At 43.8% G+C, this 14,605-nt stretch overlaps 1 protein-coding gene across 13 annotated transcripts in view; it reads left to right on the forward strand.

The window, feature by feature from the left end:
• The window catches only part of FOXP1 (forkhead box P1), a 391,149-nt gene that overhangs the window by 353,446 nt on the left and 23,098 nt on the right, over positions 1–14,605 (forward strand). For all 13 annotated transcript variants that reach the window (XM_064453468.1, XM_064453467.1, XM_064453470.1 and 10 more), the window contains 2 exons: positions 292–379; positions 6,353–6,436. In XM_064453468.1, the coding sequence (XP_064309538.1) occupies positions 292–379; positions 6,353–6,436 (172 nt within the window). The remainder of the gene's footprint in view (positions 1–291; positions 380–6,352; positions 6,437–14,605) is intronic.

Consider the following 14,605-nt stretch of genomic DNA (forward strand, 5'->3'; position numbering starts at 1 on the left):
TCTTGATCTCACTTTCATTTACCTAATGGAGGAAAAAGAACTGTTCTGCAAAATTTCGCTTCTATATAAATGAGCCGCCTTCTGAAAAAATGTGCTTAAGATATAATGAGTGATGGGAAGATACACAAGCCAAAGCAGGACAGAGAAAAAAAAAATTTAAAATGGTCTTAAAAATCTCAGGTATTGATGAAGACCTGCTGGATAACATTCAGATTGCTTATTCATCCTGGTAACTACTTTTTCCTTTTTGTTTATCCATTTCACTTAATGATTTTCTGTGTATTGTTACAGACATCTCAACAGTGAGCATGCGCTGGATGATAGAAGTACAGCCCAATGTAGAGTACAAATGCAGGTTGTACAGCAGTTAGAGCTACAGGTAAAATAAAATTTATTTTAATATTACCTCAGTATTAATCAAATCCAATTCTCGACAGCAATAAAAAATGAGTTCTGCTTTTCCCCCTATGATTGAAAACCAGCTTTCAAAACCTTCTTGTAGTAGTTTTAAAAACCGTCAAAAGAAACTGCAGCTTCATTTCCTCTTTTCTAAACCGTAACTTGAAAAGAAATAGGAAACTTAAACAGGCTGACTGGTTGGAAATCCATCAGTATGTATCTAATGCTTTCTATAGTCACCCGGGGGGGCGGAGGGGGGCAAGCGGAATATGGTCCACTTCATTTAGAGTTGTTGATCCACGGGGGAAATGGTTGATGTTTATTTCAAAACGCTGCATGACCTGGCTTGTTTGGTGGTCTCTCATATACTAATACACTCCATGTACTATTATTATTACTACTACTATTATTTTTTGCCATTTGTAGCAAGTAATTTTTTACAAGTGCCAAAAGGGGGTAAATTGGAATATATTGAATGCGATGCAAAGGTATGACCTGTTTGTGTAACTGCCTTTCCAAATGCTTTTGAGTCCTTTCTGTCTCCCTGCACCTCCCTGCTCTGGCTGGGCGGCTTTGACAGTGTGTCTGTGTGTAGGCAAGAGGTTAGCAAAGAAGGGAAATTAAAACAATGTTGTACATTATATAGTTACCAGCTATTGAAAAACCTATTTTGTATGCAAGACGGCAGCATAGAGATATATGGAAAGCCTTGGGCTAAGTACAGAAGATAATTACATTTGGAATTTTACTGAGTTAAGTCATTTATAGCTTCAAATAGTTGGAGAGAAAAATCAGCAAAAACACACTTAAACTTCTTGTTGTTACTTTTCAAGATAAGCATTTTAAAAATGCCTTTTATCTTCTTATCTTACAAATTACCCTTTTTCTTTCATAGATATTTCCTAAATTTTACTTTCAGGAACACGCTGGTCATGACACTCTTCCACTTTTAGCTGAAGCAATATAAACTATTTTAATACAAGTTTTATAAAAACCAAACTACCAGTCATAAAATATCAGAGTCTTGCAGAAAATGTTATGAGAAATGGTCTGTTATTTTAACAAGTTTCTCGGGAATTAGGGGAAAAAAAAAACACCCTGCAGTCTTCCTGGTAAACTGAGATATGAGATAATCTTTTACCAAGATGCAGTAATATTCAGGCTGAAGGTAAATCTAGATTCTTCAGTTACAGTCAGCTTGAAAAGCGTTAATCCTTCTCTCCTGCAGTCGCTGGGAATGGCTGTGCCTGGAACTACAGGAGGATGCACTGTGTTAACAGTTGGACAGGACAGAGATGATACTTGGTTACCACTTCTCCATAAGCCCTTGACAGTATTTTTGAAAGATTTATCAGCGGTGCATTCTACTAATTGTTACAAGTGACTAATAATTACAGCTTCACACCCGTTTAGTGCTGAGGAATGCCTCTCAGCTTAGAGTCATTGCATGGGAAGGCAGCACAAGGACCCCAAGACAAGAACATTTCAAGGTGGTGTGAGGGCAAAAAAAAATCCGCATTTGTTTTTAACAATCATACTAGCAGAGTAGATAGGATGAACTGCAGCCTTAATATAGACAGGGATGTTGATAACAGAGTGAGACCATCTGTGTGTCGGCCAGCAAGTACGGGTGGAGGAGGAGAAGGAACGGTGGTCCTGCTTCTGAAATGGACCTGTAACTCCTCCCCTCTTCTCCCTCTCCTTTCATCCTGTGTATCAGTCCTCTGATACTTTTTTTTAAAATATCTGCCTAAATAATGTATGAGGATTTGTCCTCCAGTACCTAGTTTGTCTGGCTGTGACCTGTTTTTCCACAGAATCATAATAAAACAAAAGTCTGGCCCAATAGCAGGGTTTTCAAATGACGTGGTCTGCAGCGCCCAGCGTGTGTTGTAGCAGGAGCAGTTGGGCTAAAACCATTGACCTGATACTCCCACAACGGAGCACTCACCAACAGCGTGGCGACAACAAGCCCCGTGGCCAGCTGTTTTGAGTTTTGTGAGCTAGGCGGAAGAGGAGCCCATAGCCTTTCCCACTTGACCTGCGGTGCTCAGCACTGACGAAGCTTTGCCTTCCAGTGGAGCTGTGAAGTATCGCAAGCTGTGCAGGGTCCAACACCATGGCAAGATCTAAATGCCTCACCGTTTCGTGCATGTACAGCCCCATCAAGACAGGGGTAGAATTTAAGAAATTAATTCCACCTGAGGGATGCACTTCAGGTTTTGAGTGTGATGGACCCAAACGCAAGCCTTTCTTTTTTTCTTCATGCTCTTATTTATTTTGCACACAATAGTTTTATCAGTGTTGTAGACAGAGATAAGTGTAACGTCCTTTAAAGAAAGTAATTTTTAAATGAACTTTTTGAAAAAATGGGGTCAGATCTGTTTTGAGTTTGATTGCAAATGCCCCTTTGCAGAAGTATCTCGAAGCTTTGGTCTCAGCATTTCCATCACAAACATACTTTAAATATCACAGACAAGGTAGACATCTTCTCATATTTCACTTTGTTTAAACCATCTTGACATGATCATTTGTTGCCATTATAAATAGTGAGAATTGGGCTGCTGGGTAAAACACAAACACAGGAACGTATCCCTGTCCTTAGCTTGTTCTTAGCTGGACGAGGACATCCATTTTGCAGCACCACCTTTGAGTGGAAAAACATTCCAGGACAGCAGCAAGGCTATGATAAGTTTAGAAAAGTATCTTCTAATGGGAGACAACGAAGACAGCCGGCCATTTTCAGTGTAGTGAAAACACTGCTTGGGCCTGTTTTCCTAAAGCACCCATTGACACCCTTGAAAAGTGTATCCGAAACCTTCCTAGTGCACAGCCTGACTAGGCTCGTAATGGGAGGGAAGAGGCTACGTTGTGGTTGTCTCTTGCATTGCCCATGACTGGCTTCCTTCTCCTTTGTCCTTGGTCTGTCCAAAATCCCGCTGCTGCTGAAGTGATCTCCCCTTCCTGTTGATGTGGCCATGTTGCTCCTGTTGAATGCCCTCACTGGGTTTCCATTTTCACATTCCTGCTCCTTGCTGTTATTTTCTGTCTGTTTTCCTCCTGTGCAATTTCTCCATCATCTGTGCCTAATGCTTCTTCTCTTGCTCCTTGGTCGCCAGGCTCCCCTGCTGCCCCCTCGCCTTAAGCCTCTTCTGGCCTGTGCTTTCTCTGCCTTCCCTCTCCTGCCTTTCCTACCTGTGTAGTTCTAGGATTTATCCTCTCTGGGGCAAGGCGTGTGTCTTGGTGTCCAAGTTCGCAAAGCGCGTACCTTGCCCTGGATGTGTTTTCTGTTGAACCACAGTTAGGCGCCTACATCATGGTTGTACCCCGCAGGGGTGAGGGAGACCTCACAAAATCAGGCTTGTCATGAAGAACGGGGTGGCCATCTGAAAACTCCCACCATGCAGCGCTTTCCAAATGGATATAGGAAAAAGAATGAGGCTTCAGATGGGTCTTCACATCCCCTGTACAGAGCAGATCCTTTCGTACATGGCAGAACAGTCCTTGCCCAAGAATATTTAAGAGTAGATCAAGAGCATTCTCTTGCATGTCTACTAGTAATCCCCATTTCTGGACCATCTGCACTCCAGTGAGTGCCACCAGTGAGAATTTGCTCCCAGCAGTGGCCAAGCAAGCCCTCGTGGCTTCTTTTGTGTGACCCCACTGACCAGAGGGGCTGCTAGTGACATTCTAGTTTTATATCACTACTGCTTCCTGACCTAAGGGGAAAACAGTTTAAAGAAATTCTTCAGATTTTTTTACTTCTCTTCAGTGCTTTGAAACTGAGAGACCTCTATTTTTCATAATTTAAACTCCTGCCTAACTGGGTGAGTGTTTGAATTCCTAGACTATGACAAAATGCTAGCGTATGTCTGCCTGAAATGTCGAGAGGATCTTTAATAACCTCCATCCACCAGAAACGGCGTTAAAAGCATTGCTAAGATGATGAGTGAAAACACTACAAACAAGGACCCCGGCCGTTCGGAGGGAGGTGCACCGCTCCGTTTCGCCGAGGGGGCCCAGAGGAAGCGCTGCAGGGTGTGCCCCGTGCTGCCCGGGTGCCTTTCCCTCCTGCCGCCGCGCTGGTGCAGGCAGGAAGCTTTCAGGTGCCTGCCTTTTATTTATTTTGGCTAGAAGATGTTGTTCTTTTGCAGTAGCTTGCAGACCAAAATTTAATGCACAGATGACCCCGCCAAGCAGCCCGTGTGCCCAGCGACTGCTACGAATGAGAGATTGCACAACAGAGCTGCTCTGAGAGTGCAACTCTTTCTCGGCTTTGATTTGTTTTGTGTGAAGCACGGCCGGCTGAGGGGTGAGACCTCTCCTTTTTCTGGAGGGGTCCTCAGAGATCTCTCAGAGGGAGAAGTTTCTGCTGCAGTGCTACGATAAGAGCCTGTCGCTGCCCTTCGGCTCTTCTGTGAAGTCCAGCGCAGATCTGGTGATGAGATTGCAGGAGATCTGCTGCAGGTGTCAGGTTTTTTTCTCTTGCCGTTGAGATTTTTGACCAAGAAAAGAGCAGCTGTTTGAAAAGCCCAGCAATTTTTGCTTTTGCACTTCCAGAGCGCACAGTGGTGGTGACACCGTTTTTTCCTTTATTTAATTCCTGTCTCAGAAACCCATGTGCCAAGTTTTATCCCATCATGACGCCCTTCTGGCATGGTCAGAAACCCCTCACCTTGCAAAGAGCAAGACAACCTTGACTGTAAGGTTATGAATGGGGATTTATGACCAAGTCTCTTTTTATATACACTTAGCCCAACTTTACTGCTACAAACAGATGATGGTGATAAGGTGGGCAGGTTGTTTAAAGTTTTTCTGGAATGCAAGCATAGTTCTCCTCTTGGCACCAGGAATCTGGCTTGTCTAAAGCAAAAACTCAGCTCTGTGAAAATTGTCATTTGGATGAACCTGATCCGAGTCCTGCTGGAAACAGGAGCCTTTATGCTGGGCATGTAGGTTAACAACACCTCTTTTTCATTAGTATTATTTCTTAATATCTTTGCACTGTAAAAATTTCTTTTTTTCAAAAATAATGAGATTTAGTGTCTGTCCGGTGCATTGAAATGCATTGGGAAGCCGTCCTGGCCAAGGATGCATACGGTGTGATCCTGAGACACCAGCTGTTGCCTGGTGCAGATCTCAGCCAAAAAATGGCAAGAGACACCCAGAGCAGGAGCTTTGCCCAGCTCTTTGGCACGATGTTACCGATGAGAAAGGGTGAAAGCGTCGGTCCTGTGGCGTTGTGTGCCCTGAGATGAGGGCCCTGGGGCGGTTCCTGACGCCGTTAGCCTTTCCCACCCTGCTGACCTCAGGTGCATGCCAAAGGGACGCTTCCAACTCCCACTGCTGCTCCTGCCCACGCTCGGGGTGCCCCAGCTCAGGTTCCCAGCCTGGCTGCCCAGGGTGACCGGCCGACGGGCTGTGCCACCTTCTCAAGTTAAAACAGGGCATTTTCTAGAGCCGTGCCCCACGGAGGTGGCTCCTGTGGTTTAACCACCGCTGTCTCTGTGCTTGCAGCACATGCCGCAAAGCCTGTACGTGACGTAAAAGCCACGGTCCATTTGTGCCGCTTGTTTCCTGGTCTGGAAGGAGGCAAACGCATCTCGGAGTCACTGCCTCGCTTGCTTTCTGCTGTGCCTCCTGAGCCGGAGTGGGGCTGGTTAATAAACATGATTCACTGTTGTCTTTTAGCTGTCAGGGCTAGAGTGAAGCTCTTGGTGCCGGCAGGTCTAGCTCTTCTCACTCGAGGGCTAATGCATTTTGCTTTGGGAAATAGTGACACCCAGCACCACGCGTTAGCTTTACCTCATGAATAGACCATATACAATTTCCAAACTACTCAGCAATAAAACTCTTCTGTCTCATGCCTCGGTGCCAGCTGTTTAATTAGGAATAAGCAAAGGCTGGGTTTTATTTGTACGTGTAACAGAGGATTTTTTTCCCCCCCTTTCAGCTTGCAAAAGACAAAGAACGCCTGCAAGCCATGATGACACACCTGCATGTGAAGTCAACTGAACCAAAAGCCACCCCTCAGCCCGTAAGTACCGAACTGTGCCGAAAGCAAACAAAACCTCACAACAAACCTCTCTTTCCTGTTCCCCACCGGGGCGCGTGATGCGAAGCGTGGCCTGCTTCGGAGCCGGTCGCGGCAAGGAGGTGCAAAGAGCTGCTTTGCAGGAAGGCACTTCCATGGGCGCCTGGGTTTCGTCGTCCCCCTCTCTTCAGGGAGTTTCAAAGTTTTGCTCTAAAGCTGATGCGTTGGGCCTTTTCCTGGCCTCATGTACTAGCCTGTAAGCCACTTTGCATCAGTCCGACTTGCATGAAATCTTAGGAAGTGTTAGGAAGGAGAAGTAATTAAATTATATTTAGTATATTTATTTTGCTTTCTCCCTGTCTGACAGACATTTACAATAGAAGAGATCCTAGCTGCATGTTTTGATGATAATCGTGGTTACCCAGTATCAGGTTTTACACTGCTGAAACTGAGAAGGGAAACCTTCTCTGCCCCAGATTGCCCTTTAAGAAAGGGAGTGCGGGGGAGGCAAGTGGCTTTGCAGTGCAAGGCAACTCCTGGGTACCCCCAAACCCAGGCAAATCCACCACCTCCTTCCCTGACCACAATGACTCTTCTTCAGCTGTTGTTTTCTCCCAACCTCTTAATGCTGAAAATGTTCCTCAGGGCTTCCAATGATTATTCAACATGGAGAGAGTGCTTTGCTTCTTGATTTTAAGATTTGTAAGATTTAAAGGTACACTGGCTTTATTTGATTTTGCTTTGAGTCATTGTGTGAAAATTAATTGAGCGTTGACAATCTATAGTTAGTACTAGCAATTTTAATCAATATGCAATGATGCAGCATAATGACAAAGTATTGGTTTATCTGTTTTGACTGATTTTTTTTCTATAAATAAAGCAAACACACACCCATATATGTGTGATTTATGGTGATAGAAATAAAAAGGAGTCAGACTATTAACCCAGCAAATATGGTAGCCTGCCAAGATGCAGTTGGTAGACAAAATTAATGTCTGAAACAGAACACATTACAGAGATAGAGAACATAAAATCATTAAACACTTCGCGCACCCATTTTTACTAGAAAAGGATTTCTCAGTTTCCATGTAGTTGGAAATAAATGGCTGCAGAAGTGCATAGGGAGGCTACTAGACAGAAAATTGCAGGCTATTCAGCAACACTGGAGCAGATGTCAAAGTCAACGGGAAATTTCGGTGCCTTGGAGAGAGTCGAGTGGTAGGTGTAAACCCTTCCATTTAAGCTGTTGAGATGCCGAAAATTGCTTGATCCGGTGGATACCAGCCCTCTAGAGTAGAAACTACTTACGGGGTCTATAAAAATAGCATTCTTCTAGTTCCTCGCATCCATCTCAGCCTGAATGCAAATGCTTCAGCGCATTGTTGGCAAAGTATGTAGACCCAACAGAATGGGGAGGAGGTTTGGTTTCTATAGCTCTTACTGGATTAAAAATTAAAACAGCGGAATAATCTGGGAGTCTCAAAGCACTCTGCCTTGAGGCCTTTCATAACAGCAGTGCCCCTCAGGAGGAAGGATTAAAAACTAAAGGGAGGAAATCATAAGAAGGCGAGCAGCGTTTGGCAAGGCAGCTCGTGATCGATGCTCAGCCGCGGAGGGCAGGAAGCTTTCGCGGGTGTTGTAGGCTAAGGAGATACCAGGCGGTGTCGCCATGAAGATTAGTGTTAACAGCTAATAAACAAGGAAAAGCAGCGGGAAAAAGAAAAAAAAAAAAAGTGAACGCAGGGGGAAAAGGGCTGTCTTGATTAGTATTAAAAATGTTTTACATTCTGGAAAATTATAGCTTTGTTGGGGACCTCCTACTAAATTTATTTTTAACTGCTCTATTGAAAATTCTGTACCACTAGTCAACATTATCTCTCAGTTGCTCAGCACAGTGTTTCTTTATTAAAAGAAATAGGCATGAATATTTTTGACTGAAAAATTAATAGCTTTTGAATTCATACACAGCAGGTTTTCTTTTGCAAAGAAGTCCAATATCGCTGCACAGCACTTCTATAACCATTTATTTAGAGTCCAAGTCAAACCTTTGACAGCTAGAGCAGTGTTACAAGCCAACATAAAGAACTCCAAGATGTAAACCAACAATAGGCAGTCTGTGTGAGGTTTGCCATTGTCAAATACATAGATTGTTTGGATTAGTTTATGTAAATGTACTGTTGTATTACCCTTTGGAAAAAAAAAGATCACATTTGTGTATGAAAAGTGGTTTCGTTCACAGGCAGCATTATAAATTCCTTATCCTTTAACTTACATGTTAGAAGTAAAAATTGGTGCCTGACAGGCCTATATTGTGTGGCACTCTGTTGTTGGATTGAAACTGCCTTCTTTTCATTTATTGAAATATAGAAAAATTTATTATAGATACGATCTGATAAATCAGAAATTATTAAAATATGTATAGGTGAAGCATTTGAAAATTAATTATAAAATGTAGAAGTATAGTGTTTTGCATAAATTGCGCTTTCCCCGTGGAAAAAATACACAGGCACTGCATAGACTCTGCTAGACCCTAGTCCTTTTAACTCAGTGGGATGGGACTTTGGTAAAAAGATCTGATGACCATTATTGCAGTGCAAAGTATTCTTTACATCCAGTAATTAATTTTTTTTTTTTTTCCAACATAACTAATGCAAGGTGTATGTTAGAATTAATGTATTACGGCACATCGGTGATTTTAAACGAAAGAGCGGCGGTGAATCCAAACAGAGCGGTGAATTGGGATTTAAAATTGTGGCCTTTTCATGGTGGAGGAATGTTTTTATTCTGCTTAAAGGATCCGAATGCTTGTTTTTAAACTATTTTGTTACCGGCAGGTAAAATTGGCGACTGAGCGTCTGCATTAACCACGTGCCATTTGTAAGCCACGCTGGCCATTGGCTCTGACTTTCCCTTTTGGGCTTCAGGCGGTGGCTGAGCGGGTGGTTTTGGACTGGTTGGACCGCAGCCAGGTTCTTGGTGGTTGTGCATCGATTCAAAACTCGCCCAGCTTCGGGGAAGGGTTGCTTGTCCAGCCTAGCCATGTCCATCCACCACATCCCCACCTTCGGGTGGCTTTGGCTCCTCGCAGTAATTTTGACCTTGGGAAGGGCGGTGGAGTGGCCCGTGCATTTCACTACACCAGTCCACCAAGACATCTGTCCGATAAAGCTCTTCAGTTCTGTTAGAGCCGATGAGATTTAAACATGTTCTTACGTGGCGTAGTGGTGGGTGGCCCAAATTGCTGGCGATAGGCGCGTACGTGGGGAGGTCGCTGTTGATGTCTGGGGTACTGCAAAGGGCAGCTCTTGCCCTGCTCCTGCGGAGCTGCTGGGCAGGCGGGAGGGGGCTGGGGAAGGAGACCACGCCATGAGCTGGGGGCAGCGCTACATGCCTTCTTTAGAAAGGTCCAACTTCAGATATTAAAATGCCCGATGGTGCCGCGCTTTACCAGAAGTATCTCACAGCTCAACACTTGGGGCACGTGAAGTTGTTCCTGTTGCTGCTACATGTCTTGTTTTGGTGAGACTAAAGGCCTGAATAAAGTGAGAACAAAGCTGTCTGTGAAGGAATATGCTGTGACATATTTTTGTAAGGTGAATTTTTTTTCAAGAAAAAAAAAATCCACAACACAAAAGCCAGAACAATTTCTTTAGAGCTTTCATTCTGGATTTCCTATTAAGATCCCTTCCCTTACATGGTATTTTCATTGGTGTTAGTGATCAGCATAATAAGTTGAAATGCAAATGTGCTTTCTTTTGGGGGTTTAACTTACGTCGGAGTTCATAGGAAGAGAAGGAAAAGGAAAAAGCATCAACCAACAAGTAATTCTGCATACTAGGTGCTATAGCCATCTTTTAAAAATAGACAGAACACTTTTAAAGAAACTTTTGGCACCTCAAATAAAATGCACTGTTAGATATCCCTTCTTTAATGTATTTTTTTACCCTAACCGTAGCAGTTACGATTGTTTTGAAATACTGTTTTTAGCAACTGTAATAACAAAGCATTAAAAAAAAAAATAGTCTTTTAACTGTTGAGGTAATGACTGAGCATTTTAGCTGCTGTAGCCGTACTTTATAGTTTGAAAAAATAACGATACGCAGCAATAAAGAGAGATTCTCAAGCACAACAAAAGCTGTTTTTATATACTGGTTTTCATTAAGTCTCACTCCTCAGCTTCGGTTTCCTTAGTATTCCTGCCAATAACAACACCTGCTAAGTGATTGCTGCCTGCCAGGCTCTGCATCTAGTACACTAATGTGTCCAGGCTGAAACGGGAGAGGAAGACACAGCGTTTAACCAAGTTTTAAGCCCAGCGTTAGCTCTCTGCCTCACCCTCGGCGTGTTTCGGTCAGGAGCTCAGTGCGGAGAGATCCACAGCCCCAGCTGGGACCAGAGCGGCAGCGTCCATCGCAGAGGAGTCGCTGCCCTGCAGTGGTGGGTATGGCCCCACCGTGACACTTAGGAATATATATATTTTCTTTCTTTCTTTCTTTCTTTTAAAAGAGTTTCAGAGGCTTTTTTATACGCAGCCACTATTGTCACGTAAAATGTTTACACAAAGAGAAATCAGACTTAGCCCTAGTGGGAAAGCCACTTACTGGAAATCTATTTTATGGGGTGAAGGAGAGGGTTACCTCTCTGCCTTGTTTATATCGAAAGGAAAAAAAAAAGAAAATGACTCACTCTTCACCTTTAATAGGAAGACATGACTATTTCTTGAAAGGGAAGGTTAATAATAAAATCCTAAGCAGGATATTGACCGCTGAAACAATTATGGCATTTATGATTAGGTTAAAACAGTATGAGGAAATGTTCTCAAAAAACAAAAGTGAACAAAGCACCCAACAAGGTTCAGTGATTGAATTTGCAGAATTTTACGAACTAGAACTTGTGGGTTTTGGTGGTTTTTCTGTTGGTTTTTTTTTTCCCTTCTTGTTTTTGGGGGTTTTGGTGGGTGTTTTTTTAAGGCTGGAGGAAATCCTCCCTCCCCCCCATCCCCAGTACAAACATTACAAAAACCATTTAACTCTTTGGTGCAAGGGCTGTGCTCTGGGGCGTGCTTGGAGAGTGCCCCACGTTGTACCGTATTGCAGTGCAAGAGTTCTTGCTCACTAAAGCGCTAACTCCGTGACTTAGGCTCCCTCCCCTCTGACAGCAACGATACCTCGTCCAAAAATTACAGTATGTGGGAAACGTGCTGTTTGCAAAATACCAGCGTGAACAACTTTTCTAATCATAGTAACTTGTTTTTAAATAGGAAATGCAAACAGGGAGAAACCGTGTCGAGTTTCCATGCGGAAAAGAAGCCCTCCCAGCCTGGTCCCTCCCTGCTCTTTGCCCTGCACAATCATCCACAGCCGCTTTCACGTTTCTAATTGACGCCAGTATTAAGATTTAATAGTTTACCGTTCAGATTAATATTTCAGGATGGCAACAAAACCAACACCATTCATAATTTGTTATTCTGCTCTAATTCACAATGGATTTTTCAGCCTTTGCGCTATGGATGCAACAAAGAAAGCAGCAGCGAAGGTCTGCAGAGGGGGTGCAGCCCTCTCCTCCCTTACCCTGGCTTGTGTTTTGGTTACGGCATCAGCAGGGATCGGACCCTGGCTGGAAGAAGAGAGTGTCATCAAATAAAACATGGAAAAAGGAAAAACTTTGCTAGCGATAGACAAGGTCGTGTTTCATTAACTTGTTGGTTCAGGCTCGCAAACGGTCGTTGGAGGTGAAACGCAGCAGACTCGCTGCGTTCCAGCTTTTTGTTCTCTCTTTCCTCACAGACTGCAGTCATGTTTAATTTGGAAACTGGGCTCCTTTGGCAAATTAGCAATTAGAACAATTTTGTGGGAATATGTATATGTGTCATTAGTTTTCCTGCAAATTAATAGCGAGAGCAGAGGTCAGGCAGAAATTTTCCACTTGACTGCAGCTCCTCTGTTGAGATTTGGCACTTTGTTTTGGAACGGCCACAGCTGCTCAAAGCCACAGTCTTCCTTTAGGAACTGTCTTTTAATTAGTTTACCTCATAGCCATTATTACAAATATTACTGCCTCCCCTCCTTGAAATAAAATTACTGTTTCTACAAAATATTCCGGTGACATCTTGCACCACTGCACATTGATGGTGGGGTCACTCGGATGCAGCGTTTAATCATTAGATCACCTCCATAAGCATCTCCTAATTAGAGTCCTTACAATACAATTTTATCTGGTAATTAGCTGAGATTGGCTGCTTCCTCTGTAGCTTATTAGTGGCAGCCCAGCAGTGGGTGTGAATCACAGTGTCATTTGTCAAGCCTGTTAAAGCCCCCCCCCACCCTTTGCTCGTCCTCTTCTGTGTTTATTCCTAGTTGCTACCTACGCTGAAAAGCCTAAAGAAATTTAACACGATTCAAATTCTTGAAGCAGGGAACGCTGACCTTTGTAGAGCCTTTCTTGCAGTAGAAACAGATTAAATGTTAAGTTTTTACACACGAAAAAAGGAAGGGGGCTCTTTTGAAATGGAGTAGTTGGAGCTGTAATGATGAAGCACGAGCAGTGATCTTTCCAACAGGAGGGCCCGGCTGCCGAGCCTGCGCTAGAGACGGGCACTTAAAATTGATGCAGATTTGCTCGCAGTTATTGGACTGTTAAAATGTCCATTTAGAAACTGAGATAAAACACAGTAGATTTAATTTCATGGTGAGACCTGTCAGTTGTACTATTATTATTGTCACTGGTCCTTTTATCATATGTAACAGATGGATAGATGGATAACAGGGAGACGTTACTATATGCGTGTCCCTAATCAGTGTCCTTAAATCACGCCGGTCAACAAACGGACGGGGCTCTCGGTGGCGGCACGTGGCGGCAGTGCCCGGCGCCACGGGGGTTTGACCAGGCATGCTCACCTCCAGGTTGCATTTAGCAGTTCGCACCGGTGCGGGAGTCTCTGGGAAATCAATACCCATATTTCACTGCCTTCCGTGATCCCTTGCTGGGTTCGCACTCTCCGCCCTCGCCACAAAGTGTTAAATATTTCCCGCTGGAAGGCGAAGCGTCGTTTGTGAGCACCGGCACAGGAGGATGGGTGTTCGCAGGTCTGCTGCTCACCACCTCCTTTCCTCGGAGCAGTGCTCGGGCATTCGTGGCTGGGGCTTCCCTCGGCTTGCTTCGTCTCACCGTCGGGAGGGAAAAGCAATCACAATTTATCTGTTGCTCAGATGCATCCTTTCTGTGGGCGATGGGCTTTCTGTGTTGGTACCCGTTCTGTAATATTAGAGCTCTTTCTTTTCCACTACCTTTGTTTTGGATAAATCCTATTATTTTTATAACGAAACGTTATTTGTGGCTGTTAACTCGTACGAGGGATGCTAATAGGAGTTTTCATCTGGTTACTTTCATATGAGGAAAATTAATACAGTGCCTTATGGATAAACGTGCGATGTTTGGGGGCAGAGCTGAGCAGTGTGCCTTGCCTTCATCTGAAAAGGTTTAATGTCCAGCAAAAAGGAATTTTAATCATGAACAAAAGTTGTAAAATTCTGGCCCTGTTAAATTCAGTAGGAATTTTGCTACCAACCTCAGCGGGGTCAGGATTTCACCAATATTATTCGCAAAACAGCCTAAGGGAAGGAAATGTGGAAGTAGTCAAAGAGCCCTTTTCTCAGTCGTCTTTTCTGATATTGTAGTTAGGAGATCGGATTGTTTGTTTAAAATACTTCAGCAGGGGTGACCTATTGAGACGGAGCGTCGTCTTTCAAAGGACGTTGTAGGGCAAAAAGAAAGGGTCGGGGAGGAATGTAGATGCTGGTTATATAAATAGGGTTGTGTATCAAAACCACTTGAGTCGGAGCTGGGTTTGATACGCAGTCCTAGGGGCAGTTGTGTTTTACAGCCTGCTGTGGCAAGCTGCCATTTGTCCGGGGCTGGGCTTCGTGCAGGTAACGCCGATGCCTTCTGTCCTAGGAGAAATAGAAAAAAAAAGACTGGTGCCACTTCTGCTGGGCTGAATGCTTGCAGTATTTCATGCAGTGTGATTAATGAAATTATTCCAGTGTTAACCTACCCTGAGCTTTGCTTTTAAAATGGATGAACAGAGGGGGGAAAAAAGAAAAGCCCAAGTGCTGAAGAGAGATTGCATTTCTTCCTAGAACATCCCTAGGAAAGTCTTGCCTTTTATTTTAA

The sequence above is a fragment of the Phalacrocorax carbo genome, chromosome 6, assembly GCF_963921805.1.
Source record: "Phalacrocorax carbo chromosome 6, bPhaCar2.1, whole genome shotgun sequence".
Classification (NCBI taxonomy): Eukaryota; Metazoa; Chordata; class Aves; order Suliformes; family Phalacrocoracidae; genus Phalacrocorax; species Phalacrocorax carbo.